The 21558-nt window shown below is 33.9% G+C and overlaps 1 protein-coding gene across 1 annotated transcript in view; it reads left to right on the top strand.

Moving 5' to 3' along the window:
* The window catches only part of CCDC73 (coiled-coil domain containing 73), a 143511-nt gene that overhangs the window by 95684 nt on the left and 26269 nt on the right, over positions 1-21558 (top strand). The window contains exons 9-12 of the mRNA XM_069091365.1: positions 8306-8434; positions 9272-9331; positions 15173-15277; positions 21423-21533. Coding sequence (XP_068947466.1) covers positions 8306-8434; positions 9272-9331; positions 15173-15277; positions 21423-21533 — 405 coding nt within the window. The remainder of the gene's footprint in view (positions 1-8305; positions 8435-9271; positions 9332-15172; positions 15278-21422; positions 21534-21558) is intronic.

The following is a 21558-nucleotide window of genomic DNA, read 5'->3' as shown; positions in this document are numbered from 1 at the left end:
TATGTAATATACCTAAGCTGTTCCATTTGATCTACCTTTCTATTTTTTTAACTAGTACCAAATCATTTTGATAATTACTGCTTTGTCCTATGGTTTGAGATTGGATACTACTAGGTGATCTTCCTTTTCACTTTTTTTTCATCATTTCCCTTGAGATGCTTGACCTTTTGTTTTTCCAGCTGAATTTTGTTTAAAAAGTTTTGTTGAAAAAAATTTTGTTCTGTGAATCAGTACTTTGGTAGTTTGATTGGTATGGCATTGAATAAATACATTAATTTAGGTAGTTTTGTCATTTTTATGATATTGACTGTGCTTATTCATATGCAATTTATATTCCTTCAGATTTGTCTTTATTTTCATAAAGAGTGTTTTATGATTGTTTTCATAGAGTTTGTGTATGTATCTTGGTAGTTAGACTTTCAAGCATTTTGTAAATTCTGTAGTTGTTTTAAATGAAGTTTCTTTCTCCAGTTCTTCCTAGTAGGTTTTGTTGGCATATAGTAATACTGATAATTTATGTAGATTTATTTTATATCCTGCAACTCTGAAGTTGTTCATTGTTTCATTTAGTTTTTTAGTTGACTCCAGGGTTTCTTAAGTAAACTATCATATCATCTGCAAAAAGTAATAGCTTTGTTTTCCCTTTGCCTGTGTTTATTCCTTTAACTTATTTTTCTTGTCTTGCTGTGAGTGGATTTTCCAGTACTATATCAGATAATAGTGGTGATAATAAGCATTCTTGGTTTACCCTTGATCCTCTAGAGAAGGCTTCTACTTTATTTGCATAACATATAATGCTGACTCTTGGCATTAGACAGCTACTGCTGCTTACCCTATTTTTAAAAAGGTCTTTTTATTCCTATGTTTTTCTGAGGTTGTTTTTTAAACATTCATAGGTGTTATATCTTATCAAAAGCTTTTTCTGTATCAATCAATACAATTGTATGATTTTGTTGTTCTTATAATTAACATGATCTATTATGTTTATGTTTTTTTGTATATTCAGCCATTCTTGTATTGATGGCATAAATCTGTTTTGGTTTTAGTGTTTTTCTTTTGTGCTGGGTTGCTGTAGCTTCTTTGCTAATATATTTAAATTTTTTGCCTCTAAGTTGATTACTAATACTGGCCTATAGTTTTCTTTTTCCATTTTGACTCTTCCTGGTCTAGGTATTAATATGATATTTATGTCATAGAAGGAATTTGGTAAGATCCTTTCTTTTCCTGACACATTGTGTAATATTGGAATTAATTACTCCTTTAATGTTTGATAGATGTGCTTATAAATCTGTTTGGTCCCACATGAGGCTTTTTTCCCTTGGGAGGCTATTTATGGCTTGTTCAATTTCTTTTCCTGAAACTGAGTTATTTAAACTTTCTTCTTGTTCTTTTAATCTGGGTATTTTACATTTTTGTAAATATTCATACATTTATTTTATGTATTGGTTTTATTGGAATATAGCTAGGTAAAATAGCTTTTAATAATTTTTTTATTCATTTTTCCAATTTTGTGAATTCTCCTTTTAAAAATTTTTGATACTTGTGATTTGGTGTTCCTTTTAAAAATCAAATTAGTTAATACTTTTTTTAGCAGCTCCTAGATTTATTAAGTGATTCAATGATCTTTTTACTCTATTTTGTTATTCTTTTCTTTGATTTTCAGAATTTTGATTTTATTTACTTGGAGTTTTAAAATTTGTTAGTTTTTTAGGATTTGGGTTTTTTGGGGTTTTTTTTGCACACCCAATTCATTAATCTGTTTTTTCCTTTGTTGACAAAAATGTTTAGTGATATAAACTTTCTGTGAAGGATTTCTTCAGCTGCATCCCAAACTTTTGACATGTTATCTTATTGCAATCATTAACTTTAATGAAATATTTTTTTATTTCTATGATTTGTTCTTTGACACACCAGTTCTTTAGGATTAAATTTATTTTGTCTCCAATCGATTTTTAATACTGTCTTCAATGCCTTTTTATTGAATTTTTTTTTATTGTTGTTGCACCATGCTCAGTAAAGAACGTATTTGATATTTATGGTGCTCTGCATTTGTTTGTGAAGTTTTTATGCATTAAACCAGGGTTAATGTTTAATGATTTTATGCACAGCCAAGAAATAGGAATGCCCCTTTTTATTTGCTTGCAATAATTGCCAGAAATCTGTCATTGCTAACATTTCTAAAAATCCATTCAGATTCTTAAATTCATTCTTGTTTTTGTTTTTGTTGTTGTTGAGTTTATCTGAGTCTGAGAGGATACATTGAGGTCCCCAACTATTATATTTTTATTATCTATTTCTCTCTGTAACTTGTTTAATTTTTCCACTAAATATTTATATGTTGTCCTTTGGTGCATACATCTTAAATATTGACATGAATTTATTGTCTATGGTACCTTTAAGCATAATGTAGTTTCCCTATTATTCTTTTAGTTTATTTTCACTACTACTTTGTCTGAGATTATTGTTTTTAAAAATATTTATAAAAATTTATAAATTTTTAAAAATTTAATTGATTTTTAAAAAAGATTTAATTGAAGCCTTTTTTTTTTAGGGGGAGGGGCAGTCAGCTGCTTCTGTCGGCAGAAGTTAAGGAAATTTAGGTCAAAAGTAAAAGGCCAAAAGTCTTTTTTCCAGGCCTGGTCTTGTTTCTGGTGAGCTCGGGTTTTTTTTTCTTTTGGGGGTTCATCTAAATGTTAATAGATTTTGTTCTCTTTCCTTATTTTAATTCTATGTGCATATTTATATTTTTCTTCTGTTTTGTATAAACAATATATTGTTGAATTCTCTTTTCTAATCCATGCTACTGTCTTCTTCCATTTCATGTCCGAGTTTGTCCCATTTACATTTGCAGTTTTGATAATTACTTGTGTATTTCTCTCTATACTTTTCTCTTTTACTTTTCCCTCTTTCCTTCTGACAATATCTTTCAGGTAAGAGAGTCAAGAGAGGAATGTGCTCAGCATTCATGCTTTGTGCAATCAGCTTCCACTCCTTTGACTGTTTCTTTTCACCCCTCCCAGATTCCAGTCATAGGTTCTTACCCTCCTTCTCTTTCCTTTTAAGTCTCTTTTCACAGTCCCTACTCTGAGCTTAGAGTTTGTTTTATTTATGACTAATCCCTTCCTAAATCTACTTTCTCTCTTTTTCCCCCCCTCCTGTTCCTCCCTGTTTCCTTGTTGAGGTGTATTTCTACAACAAACTCTGTGTGTGTAAGTGTGTGTGTGTGTGAGTGTGTGTGTGTGTGTGTGTTCTGTCCTCCTTTGACCAAGTCAGATGAAGATGAAAGTGATGTCCTGATTTTTCCTACCCCTTTCTAAAGATTTTTATTTGCATATATGTGAGATAATAAGTTCCCCCATCCTTCCTCCTTTTCCTCCTTGCTACCATATCATAACCCTCACTTTTACTTATTCTTTTAATATAATTAATTTAATATCATCACAAAACCACTCCCAGGTCTTGTGTATTATTTAACTCCCTTTATTACACTTGATGACATTAGGGAATCTTGTTCTCAATTGACAGATTGTCTTTCTCATTAGAATGTGAAAATTTCATCCTTTTATAGTCCATTCTGATTGCTTACTTATATTTACTTTTTGATATTTCTCTTGACTCTTGTGTTTGTATATCAACATTTCTACTCAGTTCTGATCTTTTCATCAGGAATGTTTGTAAGTCTTCTGTTTCATTAAAGGTCCATTTTTTCTGCTGTAGGATTATGCTCAGTTTTGTTGGAAAAATTATTCTTGGTTGTAAGCCTAAATTTTTTTTGTCTTTTGGAATACTGTATTACGTGTTCTGCTCTTTTCTTTGTTCACTGCTAAATTTTATGTGATCCTTAACTGTATTCACTTGGTAATTGATGTCTTTCTTTCTGGCTTTTTGCACTATTTCTTCTTTGACTTGGAAATTCTAAACTTTAGCTATGATGTTTTATTTTGGGGTCTCTTGCAGTAAGTGATTGGTAGTTTTTTTTTTTTTCTGTTTTCACTTTGCCCTCTGGTTCTAATAGATCTAGGAAATTTTGTTAAATAACTTCTTGAAATATGAAATCCAAGCTAATTTTTAAAATTTTGGTCTGTAACTTGGGTAAGGTTTTGTATCTCATGCTAAACTGTTAGTTTTACTTCTAGGTTTTTCCTTCAAAGCTCTCATTCTTCCACTTATATCCTCTCATTTTACTTGTAAAATAATTTTTAACTCTTTTAAAAACCTGTGGTCAAGCTTTTTTTGTGGGTGTTTTGGAATTATTCTCTTCTGGGTTTGTGTTATAGGCATCTCTAGAAGCAAAATAACTCTTTATCATGGGAATCTTTCTCTTTTTTATTCTTCCAGTCTTACTTCCTAGATTGGGACTTTGTGTTAGGTCTAGGCTCTGAAAACTTTTGGAGATAATATTATAGCCATGTATGCTCCTGATCTGTATTTTCTAGTGCTCTGACACTTTGTTCTGCTATTATTTAGTGCCCTGTTCTTGAAGAATCATGGGGCATCTCAGGCCAGGGAGCTTCAAACTTTTAGAAGGTCCTAAATGGTCTGACCTAGGATATAGTCTTTCATTGCTCCCTTGGATATCCTAAGTTCTAGTCTAGACCCTAGTTTAATTCTAACCAACCCAGCTATAGGCTTGCCCCTGGATTAGAGCTCCAGTAGACAGTTGCTGGCCTCCATCACTCCATCACTAAAGTCCCTTAGGCTCAGAAAAACAGACTAACTTGTTCTAAGCCTAGAAGAGTGGATTTGGGTGTCTTCTTTGAGGTCAGAGTGACAGAGCTCCAGGCCTGTCTCTGTTCCACAGGTCCTGTCTTTATCACCATTCTGTGGGCTGAATTCATGATCTCTGACTGGAGAAAAATGATCCCTCATATGTTATCTTTAGATTTCCTGATCACTGTTTATTCTGGCACTCTTCTTAGATCATTGTTGGAATGTTTTTCGTGAATCCACATATATAACCTGTGTCAAATTGCTTACTGTTTCAGGGAGGGGGGAAGGGAGGGAGTGAGAGAGAGAGAATTAAGAACTCAAAAAATTTTTAAAGTGAATGTTAAAAGTTATCTTTATATGTAATTGGGAAAAATACTATTTTAAAAAAAGGTCTTTGTTGGAGTAGCTGTGAGGAGAGTTAGGCTTTATTGCTTCTTCCCATTCCATCATCTTTGCAGCTAATTGCACTACTAGGATATTGCTTCATTTTTCGTCTCTTTTAAAAAAATAAAAAAAATATGCATGCACACTCCAAAAGTATGCTGATTTAACTTCTTAAGTATGCAGCATGAGTTAGCAACATTTTGTTTTGAACATATCTCACACTTCTTAAAAGACTCTGTTGCCATTTTGGGCCCGTAAAATTAATTTCATACTAATCCATGTTTTCTCTTTACTCAGGTTTCAGAAATCATCATGTATCTTTGTACTTATGTATTCAGTGCTTGGACCATAATGGATACTTAATAAGTGGCTTATCCCTCAAAAGGCACCCTACTGTTGAGAAAATGACAGAAGTTTAAGCTATGCAACAGAGATTTATATCATAAGTGATGCTAAATGTTACTTATTGGCGGTACCAACATTTTGCCCTGCTACATGCTGACCTTTCCAGTCTCTGAAAAGCATCTTTCAACTTAGAACTGGGGGAAAAATACTTATCAGTATATTACTTTCTGCTCTTTTTAAAAATGATCTACATACCTTTGAATTTTTCAGTGACAACCTACTTCAAAACTAAGAACTTTTTTTGCACGAGATATGACAAATGCACTAAGTGCCAGGTGATTATCACTCTTTTGGTGTAAGACTTTTCCCATGCTACACAGTAATAGCAATATTGTAAAGATAATCAGCTGTGAAAGATTTAGCTACTTTAATCAATTCAATGAACCACCACAATTCCAAAGGACTCCTGATGTAAAATACAATCTACCTACAGATAGAGAACTGATAGACTCAGATCGCAGATTGGAACATACTTTTTCCCCTTTGTTTTTTCTTGCTCTCCCCCAGAATATAACTAATACAGCAATGTTTTGCGAAACTTCGTATGTGTAATGGGTATCATATTTCTTGCATTTTCAGTTGGAGGGAGAAGTGGAAGGAAGGAAAAGTAATAAATAAAATTAAGATAAACATAAATTAAAATTTAAAAAGACTCTTCCTATGCCTTCCAGGATAACAATGTGGAACAGAAAAGGTCTGTCTGGGTCTGCCTAAGCCAACACTGATGCATGTGGGGGCCACTTGATTATCAAGTCCTTAAAAACCTGTTCACAGTTTTTGTTTCAGAAATAGCCAAAAAGTATCAAGGATTGGGCCGGATTAACCTTTCTTACCTGTCTGTTTTTGGTTCTTTTCAAACTATAGCCATGATTGACTTAGTGATGATAGCATAATTCCTTAAAAACTGTTGATAATAGTTACTAAATCCCAGAAAATTCCTTAGTTATTTTAGGTTATATCCATTTGGCCTTCTGGTGAGTACTTCTCTCTTCTTGGTCTCAGTCACTGGGCATTTTTTATTAAGTGCCTATTATGTGCCTTACAGTGTGCACAGTGCTGGGGATACAAAGAATGACAAAACAGTCCCTGCCTTTAAGGCACTTACATTCTAATGGAAAAGACAATATACAAGAATTTTGCATACAAATTACCTTCAGTGTAAATGATATCAGAAGGAGGGCACTCAGAAAGGCCTCCTACAGAAAGTAGGATCTGAGGTGAGTATTAAAGGAAGCCAGGGGGGAGAGTGTTCTAGGCATGAAGCACAGCCAGGGCAAAGAGCTGAAGTTGGGAGGTGAGTGTTGGGTGTAAGGACACCAAGATGTCCAATGTTACTGGATTGTAGTGTATAGAGAGAGGAAGAAATACAGGAGGACTGGAGATGCAGGAAGGGATCAGGTTGTGAGAAACTGTAAAAGCCAAACAGAATTTGAGGCTCCATAACCATTCCTTCATGAGGCAGGGGATGTCCCACATTCTTGGCAGTGGCCCTTTAAAACTGGCAGTGGTCAATTAACAACTTCAGCTGAATTTCTTCCAGCTGATCTAACACTCATTAATCTTTTCACATACTTTTCTCCTGTCATCTTGAAAATGATGAAATCATCCAGGAATTAAGGTTCAAGAATGATTGATTTGCCCAAGGTCATATAGCTGGTAAGTGGTGAAGTAAGGACTTGATCCCAGGTTGTCTAACTCCAGTATATACACAAATTATTATAACATCAAATAGAATGTGATAAATATATCAAAGGTTAAGAACAAACTCATATTAAGATGATTAATACGGCAGAAATGTGGAAGGTGGATTGTAGCAGGGAGGAAAATAGAGAGACTTGGGGAAATTATTGCAGGGTCCAGGTGAGAAGGGATAAGGGCCTAAACTAAGAATGGAAAAAGGGGGAACTGGGCAATAGACATATTAGAGGCATAATCAGTAAGACTTGGCAGCTATTGAACTTGGTAGGGAGAAAAGGAGTCAAGGATGACACGTTCATTTGGGCCAGACTAAATCATCTTGAACATTCTGATCTTCCTTGGAGTACTCTTGTTCAAATTCAGCCCTAGACACTTAGTAGTTACATGACCTTGAGCAAGTTACTTAACTTCTGTTTGTCTTAGTTTCTTCAACTATGAAATAGTGTCTGCACCTCCAAGCTTGTTGTGAGGATCCAGTGAAATAATGCCTGTAAAGGGCTTAGCACAGTGCTTGGCACATGATAGGCACTATGTCAATGTTAGAGATTACTGTTATTTATGAATCACCTCAGGTGGACTCAAAAACTTGATTCACTTAGAGACAAAATGGTATTGCAATGTCATCAATATCATAACAATTTATAAAAATATTTTTGGTATCCTAGGGATCTGTGAACTTTGGGGAAAAGGAAATGTGGAAGGAATGGCTAAGGAATTTTACAAATGTCCTTCTTTATCTACAATGTACTACCTGTAGTTGGTCAATCGGTTATGTTCGTTAGACCTGTGTGTCTTGTTAAAGCTTTTTGCCTGACTCCATAGCCAGAGGCTGTATTCCTACCCTTTAAAGTTGTTGCAGACATATCCAATTGGTCAAGAAGAGAATGAGGGGGAAAAAAGAGAGAATGAGGGAGAGAATATGGATCGACCAGCATTATTAGGAAGACAGCTTGAAGTGCACTGCCATATTGGGGATCAAACATTGTCTTCATTATATGAAAGACAACAAAATATTACTTTAGATGGATTCAGGGACTATCAACAAGAAGCTACTGAGATGTGATAATTGTACCGAATATACTGCTTAATATTGTTTTCCTTTGTTAAGGAACTGAAGAAAGTAACTACAGACCTGATAAAGTCCAAGATCATATGTCAGACCAAGGCAGAAGGAGAAGATATCAATCTTAAAATAAAGGAACAGCAATTTCAAGAATTACAAGAAAAACTCCAAATGGTATTTAAGCAAAAAAGTGTTCATTTGGCTGATATTCTTTGGCTGCTTTGAAAAATTTTTTAGAATAGTTTTTATGTCATAAAACAAAATAATTTCTTAGGAGTATGAAATCAATATGTATAATAGAAATAATTATAGCTAAAATAATTTGGTTGTGTTTTGCTCAGTCTTTCAGTAGCTTATTTTTTTAGTTGAGGTACTTTCTAGATCAGAAGATTTGGTATTAAGATCTTTCTTAAAATTATTGAAGACCACCAACTCCCACCAAAGAGCTTTTGTTTATCTGAATTATAGTTATTGATATTTACTACTTTAGAAACTAAAATGTCTTAGTATTATTATAAAAATAGTTTTGATCTTTTAGGCCTCCCAAAAGGGTCTTGGGAACCCCAGGATTTCCTTGGACAACATTTTGAGAACCGGTACTCTAGACTAACAAAATTTGATTATATAAACAATTTAGAAGCCACCAAGAGGATCATGCATCTTAGATGTTTCAGTGGTCCAGAGATGCTTTTAGGTTTAAGAGGCCCTGTAAACTTTCATTATCAATTGCCATTTTCACCAGGCTATATAGAAGGAAACCTTCTGAATTTCATTGGAGGTTATACCCCAGAGAAAAAAAAAATTATGGGTAAGTGGCATATTATGGGATGCTTAATGTGGAAGTTTCTCCAAATTTATTGAGCAGCCAATGAATCAAGTGACAGTAGATGGTATTAAATTTTAGGTCGAAATGATGAAAGTTCCTATTTTGAAAATATGTTAAATAAAAGGATTTTTTCTTTATTATGTGCCTTTAATTGATAACCTTTGAAATCATTTAAATTTTTAAAGGAAATTGAAATAAGAAAGAAGGTTAGTGAAAAGCTTACCTACATTCAAGAAGAAAAACAGGTAAATATTTTCATCCTTGAAACACAGTATTTTTGTGTTCTTTATTCTGGGAAAGTTTCCATTGGGTTCACTTAGAATCTTTTTGGTATAAAGTGATGGGTCCAATTAATCAACTGATGTTTGAGTGACTACTACGTTTTTGCATTGTGCCAAGCACAATGGAGCACAGGAAAAAAACAGATGTGATCTCTGATCTCAAGTAGATTGTACTTTGGGTAGGACAGGCTTTATAAAATTAACATGATTTGGTTGTATGACAATTCATTTTTATAATAAACCTAATAGGAGAAAGAAAGACTAAAAATATATTTTGGAGCTACTGTTGATTGTTGCCTTGAATTTTGTGATAATTTGTGTGTCTGTTTCATTTCCAACCCTTCAACTATCTTTTCCAAGGTTACTGATAATCTCTTAATTGCAAAATCCATTGGCATTTTCTAGGTACATGTTATAACCCATTAGTAGAATGTAAGCTCATTGAGGGCAAGAACTTTGAAATTTTTGTTTTTGTATCCCAAGAGCCTAGAACAATGCCTTTCATGTAGTAGGCACTTGCTAAATGTTTGTCGAATTCAATTGAATTCTTAATTATAAAAGAAATATTTTGTGCAAGGTTTGCATTAATATATGTTTTTATCTTCTGTTTTCCTTGATTTTGAATTATTTCCATGATCTCTCATGTTAGCAGCAATATAACCTTTTACTAGCATTGGTTATGGGGACAGTCCAATAAACATAAAGATTATTTTGTTGTGGAGTTAGTTCTTTCTATTTCTCATTAGTGTCAAACCTCACTTTTAGTAACTTGTATGAGATTTTTATTAACTTTTAGTAGCATGTATGAAAAATAATGTATAAATGTACAATAATTTTCAATAATTTTGTCAATTCACCAGATTTTTGTGAACCATTTATGAAGCCATGTAACTCAGGTCTCTAAATATAATCTATTCATTTAGGACTTATTTTTCCTATCTGCTTATAGTTTTAAAAAACTATTAATTTGCCTGTGATGCATTTGTGATCTCTCATACTAAGCACTTAATAAATGCTTGTTGAGGGATTTGGGATACTCTCTCAAGCAATACAGGTTACATGTTTTCTATCATACAACTTTTGTCCAAGTTCTCCTATAAATCTTCCACAGGGGGTTCACCTAATGTGATGAGGCTTTCCCCCAGGTCTCTTTATATCATTTGGGTACCAAGAGAGCACATGGGTGCTATTACCAGTAGGGCACAATAGTTGGATTGTCCATCTGTTTTCCTTTTGCTACATAACAGGCTTATCTCCATTTCCAAAAGCACAAGTCTGAACATATAATTCCCCTCATCAATAAATTCCAATGGCTTATTTTCTTTAGGATAAAATATAAACAATTGTCCTTGGCATTTAATGTTCTTTTCAACCTGGCTCCAACTTACCATTCCAACCATACTACATAGACCGTTTACATAATACCTTTTCATGTATTCTAAAGTCAATTTAAATTAACTTCTTATTCCAAAGAGATCAAAGTAAGAGAAAAGGATCCAAAAATACAGAAATATTTATTGTGACTTATTTTTTGGTAGAAAAGAGGTGGAAATTGAGTGGGTGCCTGTCAGTTGGGGAATGGCTGAGCAAGTAATGGTATATGAATGTGATGAAGTACTGTTGTGTTATAAGGAATGATACAAGGAACAGTTTCAAAGAAGCCTGGGAAGGCTTATATGAAGTACTGTGGAGTAAAGTGAGCAGAACCAGGAGAATAATTTATACAATAACAACAATATTGTAAAAATAAACAGCGTTGAAAGACTTAAGAATTCTGATCAACACAATGACCAACTATAATTTCAGAGAATTGTAATGTAATATGCTACCCACCTCCTGATAGAGAGGTGAAACACTCAGAGTGCAAACTGAGATGTATTCTTTTTTTGGTCATAACCAGTGTGGGAATTTATTTTGCTTGACTCTACATATTTTTACAGTTATTTTTTTCTTTTTTAGTTTTGTGTGTATATGTGTGTGAGGGGAGAGGAAGGAGAAAGAGAAGAAAAATTTTGTTGAATTGAAAAAAATAAAATTTAATTAAACAAAAACAAATTGATCTTCTTACTCTTGCTTATATATGACATTATTTCCCTTCTCCATACCTTTGCACCAGCTGTCCCCTCAACTTGCCATGCACACCTTCCTCTTAGGGTCCTCCTCCCCAAAATCACCTTGCATCTGCTTTGTATACACTTTTGACATACTTGTGTATTTAAATTCTGTTTCCTTCTATAGAGTGTAAACTCCTTGAAGGCAAGTACTGTTTCATTTTTGTCTTTGTAGCTCCAGTGCTTAGAGCAGGCCTGGCACATAGTAGGCACCAAATAAATGCTTGTTGATTGATTGATACCAATAATATGTTGCTGTAACTAGAAGGAGGACAGCAGAGGAAAGAAGGAACACATTTATCAATAATATGGCAGCTGATGGTACTGTTAATAGATCTCTGAGCCTGAAGTCAAGAAGACCTGAGTTCAAATCCAGCCTCAGACACTTACTAGCTGTGTGACCCTGAGCAAGTCACTTAACCACTGTCTGCCAGTTTCTTCAACTATAAAATGGGGATCAATAATATCACCTACCTCACAGCATTGTCAAGATCAAATAAGATTAATATTCCTAAAGAGCTTAGCATAGTTCCTGGTATGTAGTAGGTACTTAAATGCTTGTCCCCTTCCTCTCCCTTTCTTCCCCATTCTATAATAAACTATTTTTTCATCAATGACAAAAGAATGGTATTTAACATGTTAGTTTCCATTTTGGTATATGACAAAGTGAAAATGGTACTAATGGAGATAAAAATAGGAAGAAGAGTTGGAATAGACCAAGTACACACAGAAGATATTTGTGCTGTGGAAGACATGACTTTGAAATTATCCAACGATCTATTTCCAGGATATCTGAAAGACAAGATAATGAATGATTGGGAAGAAAATTGATGATAATACTGTATATTTTTAAAAGCAATAGAGTACTATAACTACAGATCCATAAGCCTACTTTCACATCTTTCATAAAATCTTTCCTTTACGAGATTAGCAGATGGAAACAGGAAGGCACATCAAAAAATAGTCATGATTTACGTAGCCTTGGGAGATGGGCAGAGTCAAGATGTTGGAGTAAGAAGAAGAAACACAGCCTAGATCTCCACCATATCTCCTCCACAAAGAAAATGCCCCAGACTAAATTGTGATTGGGAAAGACAAGAAAAAGTCCCAGTGAGTCATTTTTTTTGACCTTGAGTGACTTAGAGAAAGAGGTTCTCAGACACGAGGGACGTGTTTGAAACTTTGTTTGTAGATGGTATAAAGTTATCCTTTTCTTTTGTGTTTGTGTCCTGGGAATTCTTGGATCTGGTGTCTTCTTTTGTTGATTTCTTTTATAAGTATCATTCCTGAACTGGGGTTTAAAAAAAATTCTAGACTCTGTACACATCTGGGGGAGGGGGCAGAGGCTGTTTATTCCTGATCTGTATTATCTGGTATTCTGCTGCAGCTTTCTCTTGATATTGAGCATTGTATTCTTCAAGAATCAGAGTTGGAGGTATTTAGGGTTAGGGTTAGAGGGAACTTTTCAGATGATAAGATCACAGATCCATTTGAATATTTGATGCAAATAATTCCCCCAGTTTACAGTTTCTCTTTTATTATCTTCATAAAAATGTTTTATATGAAATTTATATTTTTATATAATATAAATTTTGTCTTTTCTGATTTCCACCCCTTGTTTGGTCAAAATTCTCCCCCTAGCTCTAGTTATAAAGGGTAATTTCTCTCATTCTCCTTTAATTAAAAAAATTATGAGAACTTTTATATTTAGGTTGACTATTTAGTTTGAATTTATTGTGGTATATGGTATTAGATGCTTAGTTGAAGCCTAATTTTTGTCAAACAGCTTTCTTTTGCTTTGTTTTTTAAATGTATTTTTACTTATTTCATTAAATATTTCTCAATTACACATAAAAAATTTTAACATTCATTTAAAAAATTTGAGTTCCAATTCTTTCTTTGAGAAGGTAAGCAATTTAATAATCATTATACATGTGAAGTCATGCAAAACATATTTCCATATTAGCTATATTGTAAAAGAATACTGACTAACAACACCAGAGAAAAAATAAAGTGTGCTTCAGTTTGCATTCAGAATTCATCAGTTCTCTCTCTGAAAATGGATAGCATTTTTCATTGGGGTTCCCTTGGAATTGCCTTGGATTGTTGTCTTGATCAAAGTAGCTAAGTCTTTCACAGTTGTTCTTCCTTAAATATTGCTATTACTTTTTATCATGTTCTCCTGGTTTTGCTCTCTTCACTTTGCATCCATTCATATAAGCCTTCTCAGATATTTTTGAAACCATTATGCTCATCATTTCTTTTTTTTAATTTCCCCCACTTAATAGTATTTTATTTTTTCTAATAACATGTAAAGATAGTTTTAAACATTCACTTTTATAAGATTTTGAGTTCCAATTTTTTTCTCCTTCCCTTCCTCCCCTCTCCCTTTCCAAAACAGCAAGCAATCTGATGTGGGCTATACATTTACAGTCATATTAAACATATTTCCACATTAGTCATGTTGCAAAAGAAGAATGAGACCAAAAGGGAAAAACCATGAGAAAAAAACAATAACAACAAAAAAGGAAAAATAGAATGCTTCAATCTGAATTCAGACTCCATAGTGCTTTCTTTGGATGTGGATAGCATTTTCAATCATGAGTCTTTTGGAATTGTCTTAGATCATTGTATTGCTGAAAAGAGCAAAGTCTATCAAAGTTGATCATCACCCAATGTTGCTTTTACTATGTACAATGTTCTCCTGGTTCTGCTCACTTCACTCAGCATCAGTTCATGTAAGTCTTTCAGGTTTTTTCTGAAATCTGCCTACTCTTCATTTCATATAGCCCAACAGTATTTTACATTCATACACCACAACTTGTTCAGCCATTTCCCAATTGATGGGCATCCCTTCAATTTCCAATTCTTTGCCACCACAAAAAGAGTTGCTATAAATACTTTTGAACATATGGGGTCCTTATCCCTTTTCTTTTATCTCTTTGGGATATAGACTGAATAGTGGCATTACTAGGTCAAAGGGTATGCACCATTTTATTGCCCTTTGGGCATAGTTCCAAATTATTCTACAGAATGGTTGAATCAGTTCACAATTCTACCAACAATGCATTAGTGTCCCAATTTTCTCACATCCCCTTCAACATTTGTCATTTTCTTTTTGTGTCATGGTAACAAATCTGATAGGTGTGAGGTGGTATCTCAGAGCTGTTTTAATGTGCATTTCTCTAATCAGTAGTAATTTAGAGCATTTTTTCTTGTGACTATTAACAGCTTTGATTTCTTTTTCTAAAAACTGCCTGTTCATATCCTTTATCAGCTGGAGAATGGCTCTTATTTTTATAAATTTGGCTCAGTTTTCCATGAGGCCTTAATCAGAAAAACTTGCTGAAATTTCTCCCTCTCCCTCCAGTTTCCTGTTTTCCTTCTAATTTTGGTGGCATTAGTTTTGTTTATATAAAAGCTTTTTAATTTCATGTGAGCATATCCATTTACTTCCTGTGATCCTCTCTCTCTTTTGGTCATAATCTTTTTTCTTATCCATAGATCAGACATTTTTCCATGCTCCCCTAATTTGCTTATGATATCACTCTTTATGTGTAAATCATGCCTAGTTTTTGCGAAACTGCTAGAAAATAAAGAAACTAAAAGATTGTAATGAAAATTAATTTTGATAACATACCTATGCTGTTTAAGTTTTATAATGTTCCTAATAGATGTATTTTTTATTTAAAAGGGCATTATCAGTTCTTTTGAACATATTCAACAGTTACTTCAGCGACAGACTCAAAATAATATCCGAATGGAGGCAGAGTTAAAAGCACTGAAAGACAGTAATCAGGTTAGAGTTTTGTTCATTATTCTTCTTTGCTAATGAATCCTATCCTCTTTATACACAAATGCACAACACAAGTTCAGAAATCATTTTGAATTTTAATTCAGGGGTGTTAAACATACTATTACTGACTATTTCATCATCTAGGTCATTGACACACATTCTGAATGACAGAAGGCAGCATGATATAGTGGAGACAGATCTGCAGAAGGAGTTGGAAGATGCTAGGTTGAATTTTTTTGCCCCTTATGACCTATATCACAAGGAACTTCATCCCTCTGGGCCTGTCCTCATCTACAAAAAGAAAATGTTGTTCTAGATGAACACTAAGAGCCTTTTCTGCTTTCAATCTCTGATTTTGAACCTAGGTATTATTTGATTTTTGTAGATGTTCCGCTGAAACGTCTTAGACCAATAATTCTTTTTAGGACTGTTTTAGGAGTATTTAGGAATATTTACATTATACTTTATCCCTTCACACCAACAATATGTTCTAGATAGTTTCCCCACTTTTTTTATAAGTATAATAGCTATTTTATCAGGACAGACTCAAAGGCCAGAAATAGAATTTTCTGCTTCTGTTTCAGAAAAAAAGATTGAATTATTAAAAGGACAATTTGTGAACACTTACGAAAAGAAAAGGAACACTAAGATTCAGGATGTGTTTATGAAGAACAAATCATGCTGTCCTCAACGCCTATCATTTTGTAACAAGATTACTGCTAACCATCTATCAGAGGAATTCTGTGGAAGTAGCATATCTTAATTTCATCAAGGTCTTTAACTACTAAGTTTCTCATGTTATTCTTCTAGTGGAGAACTGGAGTGACCTAGATTGGATAATAGTAGAATTAGTTGAGTTCACTGGTGATGAGTCAAATCCAAAGTATTTTGATCAATGGATCAACTTAAATGGGGGTGGGGTGGATTCTAATCAAGTATCCCTTAAAATTTTAGGATTCTGTCACTGACTTTATTCTATTCAAATTGTTTATCAGTGGCTTGTATGAAAGTATAGATTGCATTACTTTCCAAACTGGCAGGTGGCCTGAGACTGTGAGGGATCCCTGAGATGCTTAATTACAGAATTAGGAGCCACAAAGATCTGTCTAGGTCAGAACTGTGAACTGTAGCTAAAAAGGTGAAATCTAATAAGGATAAATATAAGTCCTACACTTGGGCTTAAAAAGTCAACTGCACAAATGTAGAATGAGCAATATGTGGTTAGCTCGAATTTTATATAAAAAAGGTCTACAGATATTAGTTGATTTTAAGCTTGATAAAACTTGTATATGAAATGTCAGACTAAAAGATCGTAGGTTGTATTAATAGAAATATTCTCCCAAGAAAGGGATATGGCAATCCCTAGTCAGATCACACATGACATATTTTGTAACTGGGATTAAAGTATGGAAGTTAAATCTATATATAATATATATAAATATATTAAAAAATCTATATATAGATTTTGTTCAACATGATTAAAAACTTACTAACAGAACTGTCTAAACCTCTCTGCTGATCTCTAATCTCGAAAATTGGATGTCCAGTAAACACCTTAAACTCATTATCTTTCCCCCCTAAATCGTTCCCCCTTTTTCTCTTCATTACTTCAGAGGACAACACCATCCTTCTGGCTCCTCAGCCTTGCAACCTAGGAGTCTCCCTTGACTCCTTACTATCTTTCACTCCCCAAATCCAATCTGTTACCAAGTCCTGTTATTCCATGTTTGTAGCATCTCTTGAATATGCCATTTTCTCTCCCCTAACACTACCCCCACCCTAGTGCAGGCCCTCCTCACCCCAAACCTGGACTATTGTAATAACAGAAAGTGTTATTACAACAGAGTGGTGAAAGGTCTGCTTGCCTCATCTCTTCTTACTCCAATCTATCCTCCATTTGGCCACCAAAAGGATTTTCCTAAAACACAAGTCCAATCATATTACTCCACTACTCCAAACTCCAGTGGCTCCCTATCTTCTAGGATCAAATAAAAAATGCTCATTAGCTTTCAGATCCCTTCATAATCTAGCCCCCTCTTACCTTTTTAGTCTTTCTATATTCACTCCCTGTCAGGTACTCTTTAATCTAGTAATACTTTCCCCCTGGCTGTTCAACAAACAAAACTCCATCTCTAAGCCCTGGACATTTTCTTTGACTGTCCCCCATGCCTGGAATGCTCTCGCTCCTCAACTAGGCACTAAATGACAATTGCTTGCTTGATTGATATGGAATGATCTGCCTTAGGTGTAGGAAGTTCCCAATTACTCTGTAGTAGATGTTTAACAGAGGCTAAATGACCATTATAGGAAAGTTGTGAATGGAATTCCTGATTTCATGAGAGGATGTAGTAAATGTCCCCTGAGAACTTGAATTCAAGGGTTCTATGATTCACCTTGTCCAACTTATTTTCTAGATGAAACACTTGAGACCCCAGGAAGTACACTGACTTGTTCAGGGTCACACTTTGGCAGAGTCAGAATCATAGTGAAGCTCTTCTGATGTCCATGTTGCTGTTCTTTCCATTAAATGAATCTGTGGAGATAGAGTCTCTTAGCCCTACCAGACCTATCAGTCTAGGATAGCGTTTTTCTTAGATCAGTGATACTCAGATGATCCCTCTTGAAATACATGTGATCCTTTCTGCACTCTATAGCCATAAGTCTCTAAACTTTGTACTAGGAAATTTTTATAATACTATACTATTTTATAATATATAATAATATAATGTATAAAATACTATATATTTTATAATACTATACTATATATAATAGTATACTATAACTATACAGGAGTAATTTGTCTCTTTTAGTTGATAGCACATGTGGCTCCAGAGTCATATAACTGTGAACATCACTTTCTTAAATAAACTAACTACATCCTTCTTGGTCCAGCACCCCTCCAAAAGCCTTGATAGGCCTGTGTGATATGGGGTATAAGAATATATTAATGTTAGAATGACACTGTGGATTGTGCTGTCATGTGTCTCAAGTGTTTTGCTCAAAGGGAACTCTAATTCCACCTGTACTAAAAGGGGTCATTACTCTTGATAATAGCCTACTGTTTCCTGGTGCTCTGGCTGCATGTGCCATCTATCTTGCTTTTTTAGCCATTCAGTTTAGTAGTGCTGAGACATAAATCCCCATGATGGAGAGAATTGTACTCAAAAATGTTCTTAAACTGTAAGTTTATATATCACTATATGTACTATAGTTGTTATAGAAATATCAGGTACATATCTATGTTATATGCATATGTAACTAATTGTAGTTACCATAGTGAAGTTTTATAAATATAGTTTTCAATAAGATAATATACTTATAGTTACTGTTAAGTGAAACTTGTAGTAGGTTATGTTTAGACTTTTACAATATAAAGTAAAAGTGAGGTTGTTTTAACTTGTATGCTTGTTCAAGTATAAGTAATCTTGAATATTTCATAAAGATAAGTTATCCTAAAATATGACATAAAGCTAAACTCTTTAAAAAGATAGCAATAATGACAACTATTTAAGTAGAACGCTTCCTTTATCAACTTTTATTATTCTTTTATTATTACTGACATTTTTATTGTTATTCCTTTTATTTTTTTATTCTTTCTCTATTATTTCTTACCTTGGTTTCTGAAATTCATATGTCATAGTGATTGTATAGTTGACAGTGATTGTGACATACATGTACGTGTGTATATTTGTATGCATACATATTTATATGCATATACATATATGAACATATATGCATATGTATACAGTAGAAAAGAACAGTCTGAGATCAGCCATCATTCCTACACAGTTTATCTGGGAAGTTTATATTTTAGTATGTCAAAAAATAGAGTTTGATTTGCTTTTTTCCATCAGAAGCAATTAAAACGCCATAATACAAATAAATTATACACAAAGTTTCAAAGTACATTCATATTAATGATATCATTTGAGCTTTAAAATAATCCCATGAGAGGTAAGTAGAGCAGTTATTGCATTTTATAAATGAGAAAATTGAGAGGTTAAGTGACTTGCCTATGATCATAGAACTATTGAGTTGCAAAGGTGGGTCAAGCCTAGATCTGCTGAATAAAAATTCAATACTCCAGGAAATACTTTATTTCAGACAAGATAGCTGGATTTCTAAAACTCCCACAATGCCAGTGATGGCCACTAAACTATATATAGAATCTCCCTGAGATTGCAATTACCTTTACTTTGCTATGCTCTTTCTTTTAACATTGAGGAAAGGGGACAGTTTTATAACTTCCTTCATTTATAAGGAGAAATAAGAAAATATCCATCATGGAAAATTACTAATGAAATAACATATAAAATGGTACTAGTGGGGTTCTTTGAGATTTTTTCCTTTCGGATGTCACTGGCTTCAGATGGCTCTGGAGGAGAAAGTGAGGCTGGTGACCTTGCCCAGCCCTCCCTCACGCAGATCAGTCAACTTCAAGTCACGTCATCATTTCCCTGATGCCAGGGTCCTCTTTGAAAACAAAGGACAAATACAACAGCAACAACAAAATATATATTTGTCGACGGTTTCAAATGTGATTGCTGGTTGCAGAATCACTGGTGGTTTGGTGGCAAACGTTACTTTTGCTACTTTCTTCCTATCTCCTACCTACTTACCTAAGATTTCTATTCCCACAGTGACAAGCATCACATCAGGAGAATGATAGCAAGCCTAGGGAACAGCCTAGTCTAGTAATAGGAGCCCAGTGCCTAGGAGGTAGAAAAAGGGTAGTTTTCCACTTAGGCCTACCTTCATAGCCCATTTATTTTTGAGTTGAAATTGACTCACAATGACACAAAGCATCATGTGGGTAACTTTCCCAAACAAGTTTCCAATGGTTTCTACTTTATCTGACTCTTTGCCCTGCCTTTCCCTGGGAAACCAGTTAGTACTATCTCTGCCTTTAAAGTCCTTTGGTTTGACTCTAGACTCAAATGAATTTCATTGTGAGCAAAATGATTGCTATGCCATTAGTAGCACTTTCGGATGTTTCTGTATGAAATCTTCTATGTGGTTGTTAGCTATTATTAAAACATCACACAGTCATGTACTATTGCTTAATTAAATAGGAGCTATGGTATATTCTCCCACATGTCCCTCCTATTTTCATATGTATAATGATGTACCCACTATCTTCAGAAGTGCAGTATATTGCCTTCATATTGTAAAGTAATTGTGAGGGTGTGATTATACACCTGTTAAAATCATTGTTAAATAGATCAAGAATTTTCCCATTATTATTTATACCAAGAAATGAAGACTAAAAACATTGTTGGACTAAAAATACATATCAGACATTCTCCTGAAAAGGATGCAATGAAAAGTTGTTCAGATTATTAGCTAGTAAGTATTCATGGAGTGCCTCAAAGTTACCTTGTGGACCTGAGGAGTTTCATAGCAGGTTATTATAGTCACTATTCTTTTGTCTTTATTTGACAAAGGTGCATCACAGTTTTAGCATTCCAAACATACCTGCCACATGGAAAGGAATTCTTGCTACTAGTTTACAGAAGCTAACTTTATTGATATGACAGTAGGGCAGATGTCAAGGAGTTCTTACTGGTGTTGGGAGCACTGGTTTCATGGCTTCGAAAACCTTGGCTGCATATTTTGTTTTTAGTGCCTTTTTATAGGATTCTCTTTCATGAATCAAAATAAGTTAAATAAACATGATAAAAAAATTTAGAGTCCTGTAAAACACATTAACAGTTTGAAAATAAGAAATTAAAATTATTCCAAGGCATTTTATTTTTAGTGATTTGAATATGAAGAAAATGTTATGAGATAGTTTAAAATTTTAATTTTAGTACAGTTAGGTTGGATTATGCTACATTTCATATTCCCTATCTCTGTACTTTATAATACTTTTTCAGCACATTAAAACTTATGCAGTGAAACTGAATAATGGCAATGTTTTTATACCCTTTTATAGCCATTTCTTTTCCATAACCTCCCCCTGTTTCCTGTAAGCTAAACTATAAGCAGCTTTCTGTTAATTTATGAAAATGATTGTTGAGATGGCACATTATCACTGCTCTGGATGGCCCTTTCAGCATGTTAGAAGCAAAGGTCCAAGCAACATAAAACACATCAAAATTCATTAATGTGGTATTGATTATTTTTTGGATAATTAATTTTATTGCAGACCCTTGAAAGAGATAATGAGCTGCAAAGGAAGAAGGTAAAAGAAAATGAAGAAAAGTTCTTTAATCTTCAAAATAAGCATGATAAAGCAAGAGGAACTTGGGAAAAACATGTAGGTTTATTAAACTAAGTATTAA

This window comes from Petaurus breviceps, unplaced genomic scaffold, assembly GCF_028583685.1.
Source record: "Petaurus breviceps papuanus isolate PSGF00001 unplaced genomic scaffold, PetGlider_PUasm1.0 188, whole genome shotgun sequence".
Taxonomy (NCBI): domain Eukaryota; kingdom Metazoa; phylum Chordata; class Mammalia; order Diprotodontia; family Petauridae; genus Petaurus; species Petaurus breviceps.
The sequence above is the reverse complement of the archived record's forward strand: the minus strand, read 5'-3'. Positions and strand labels throughout refer to the sequence as shown.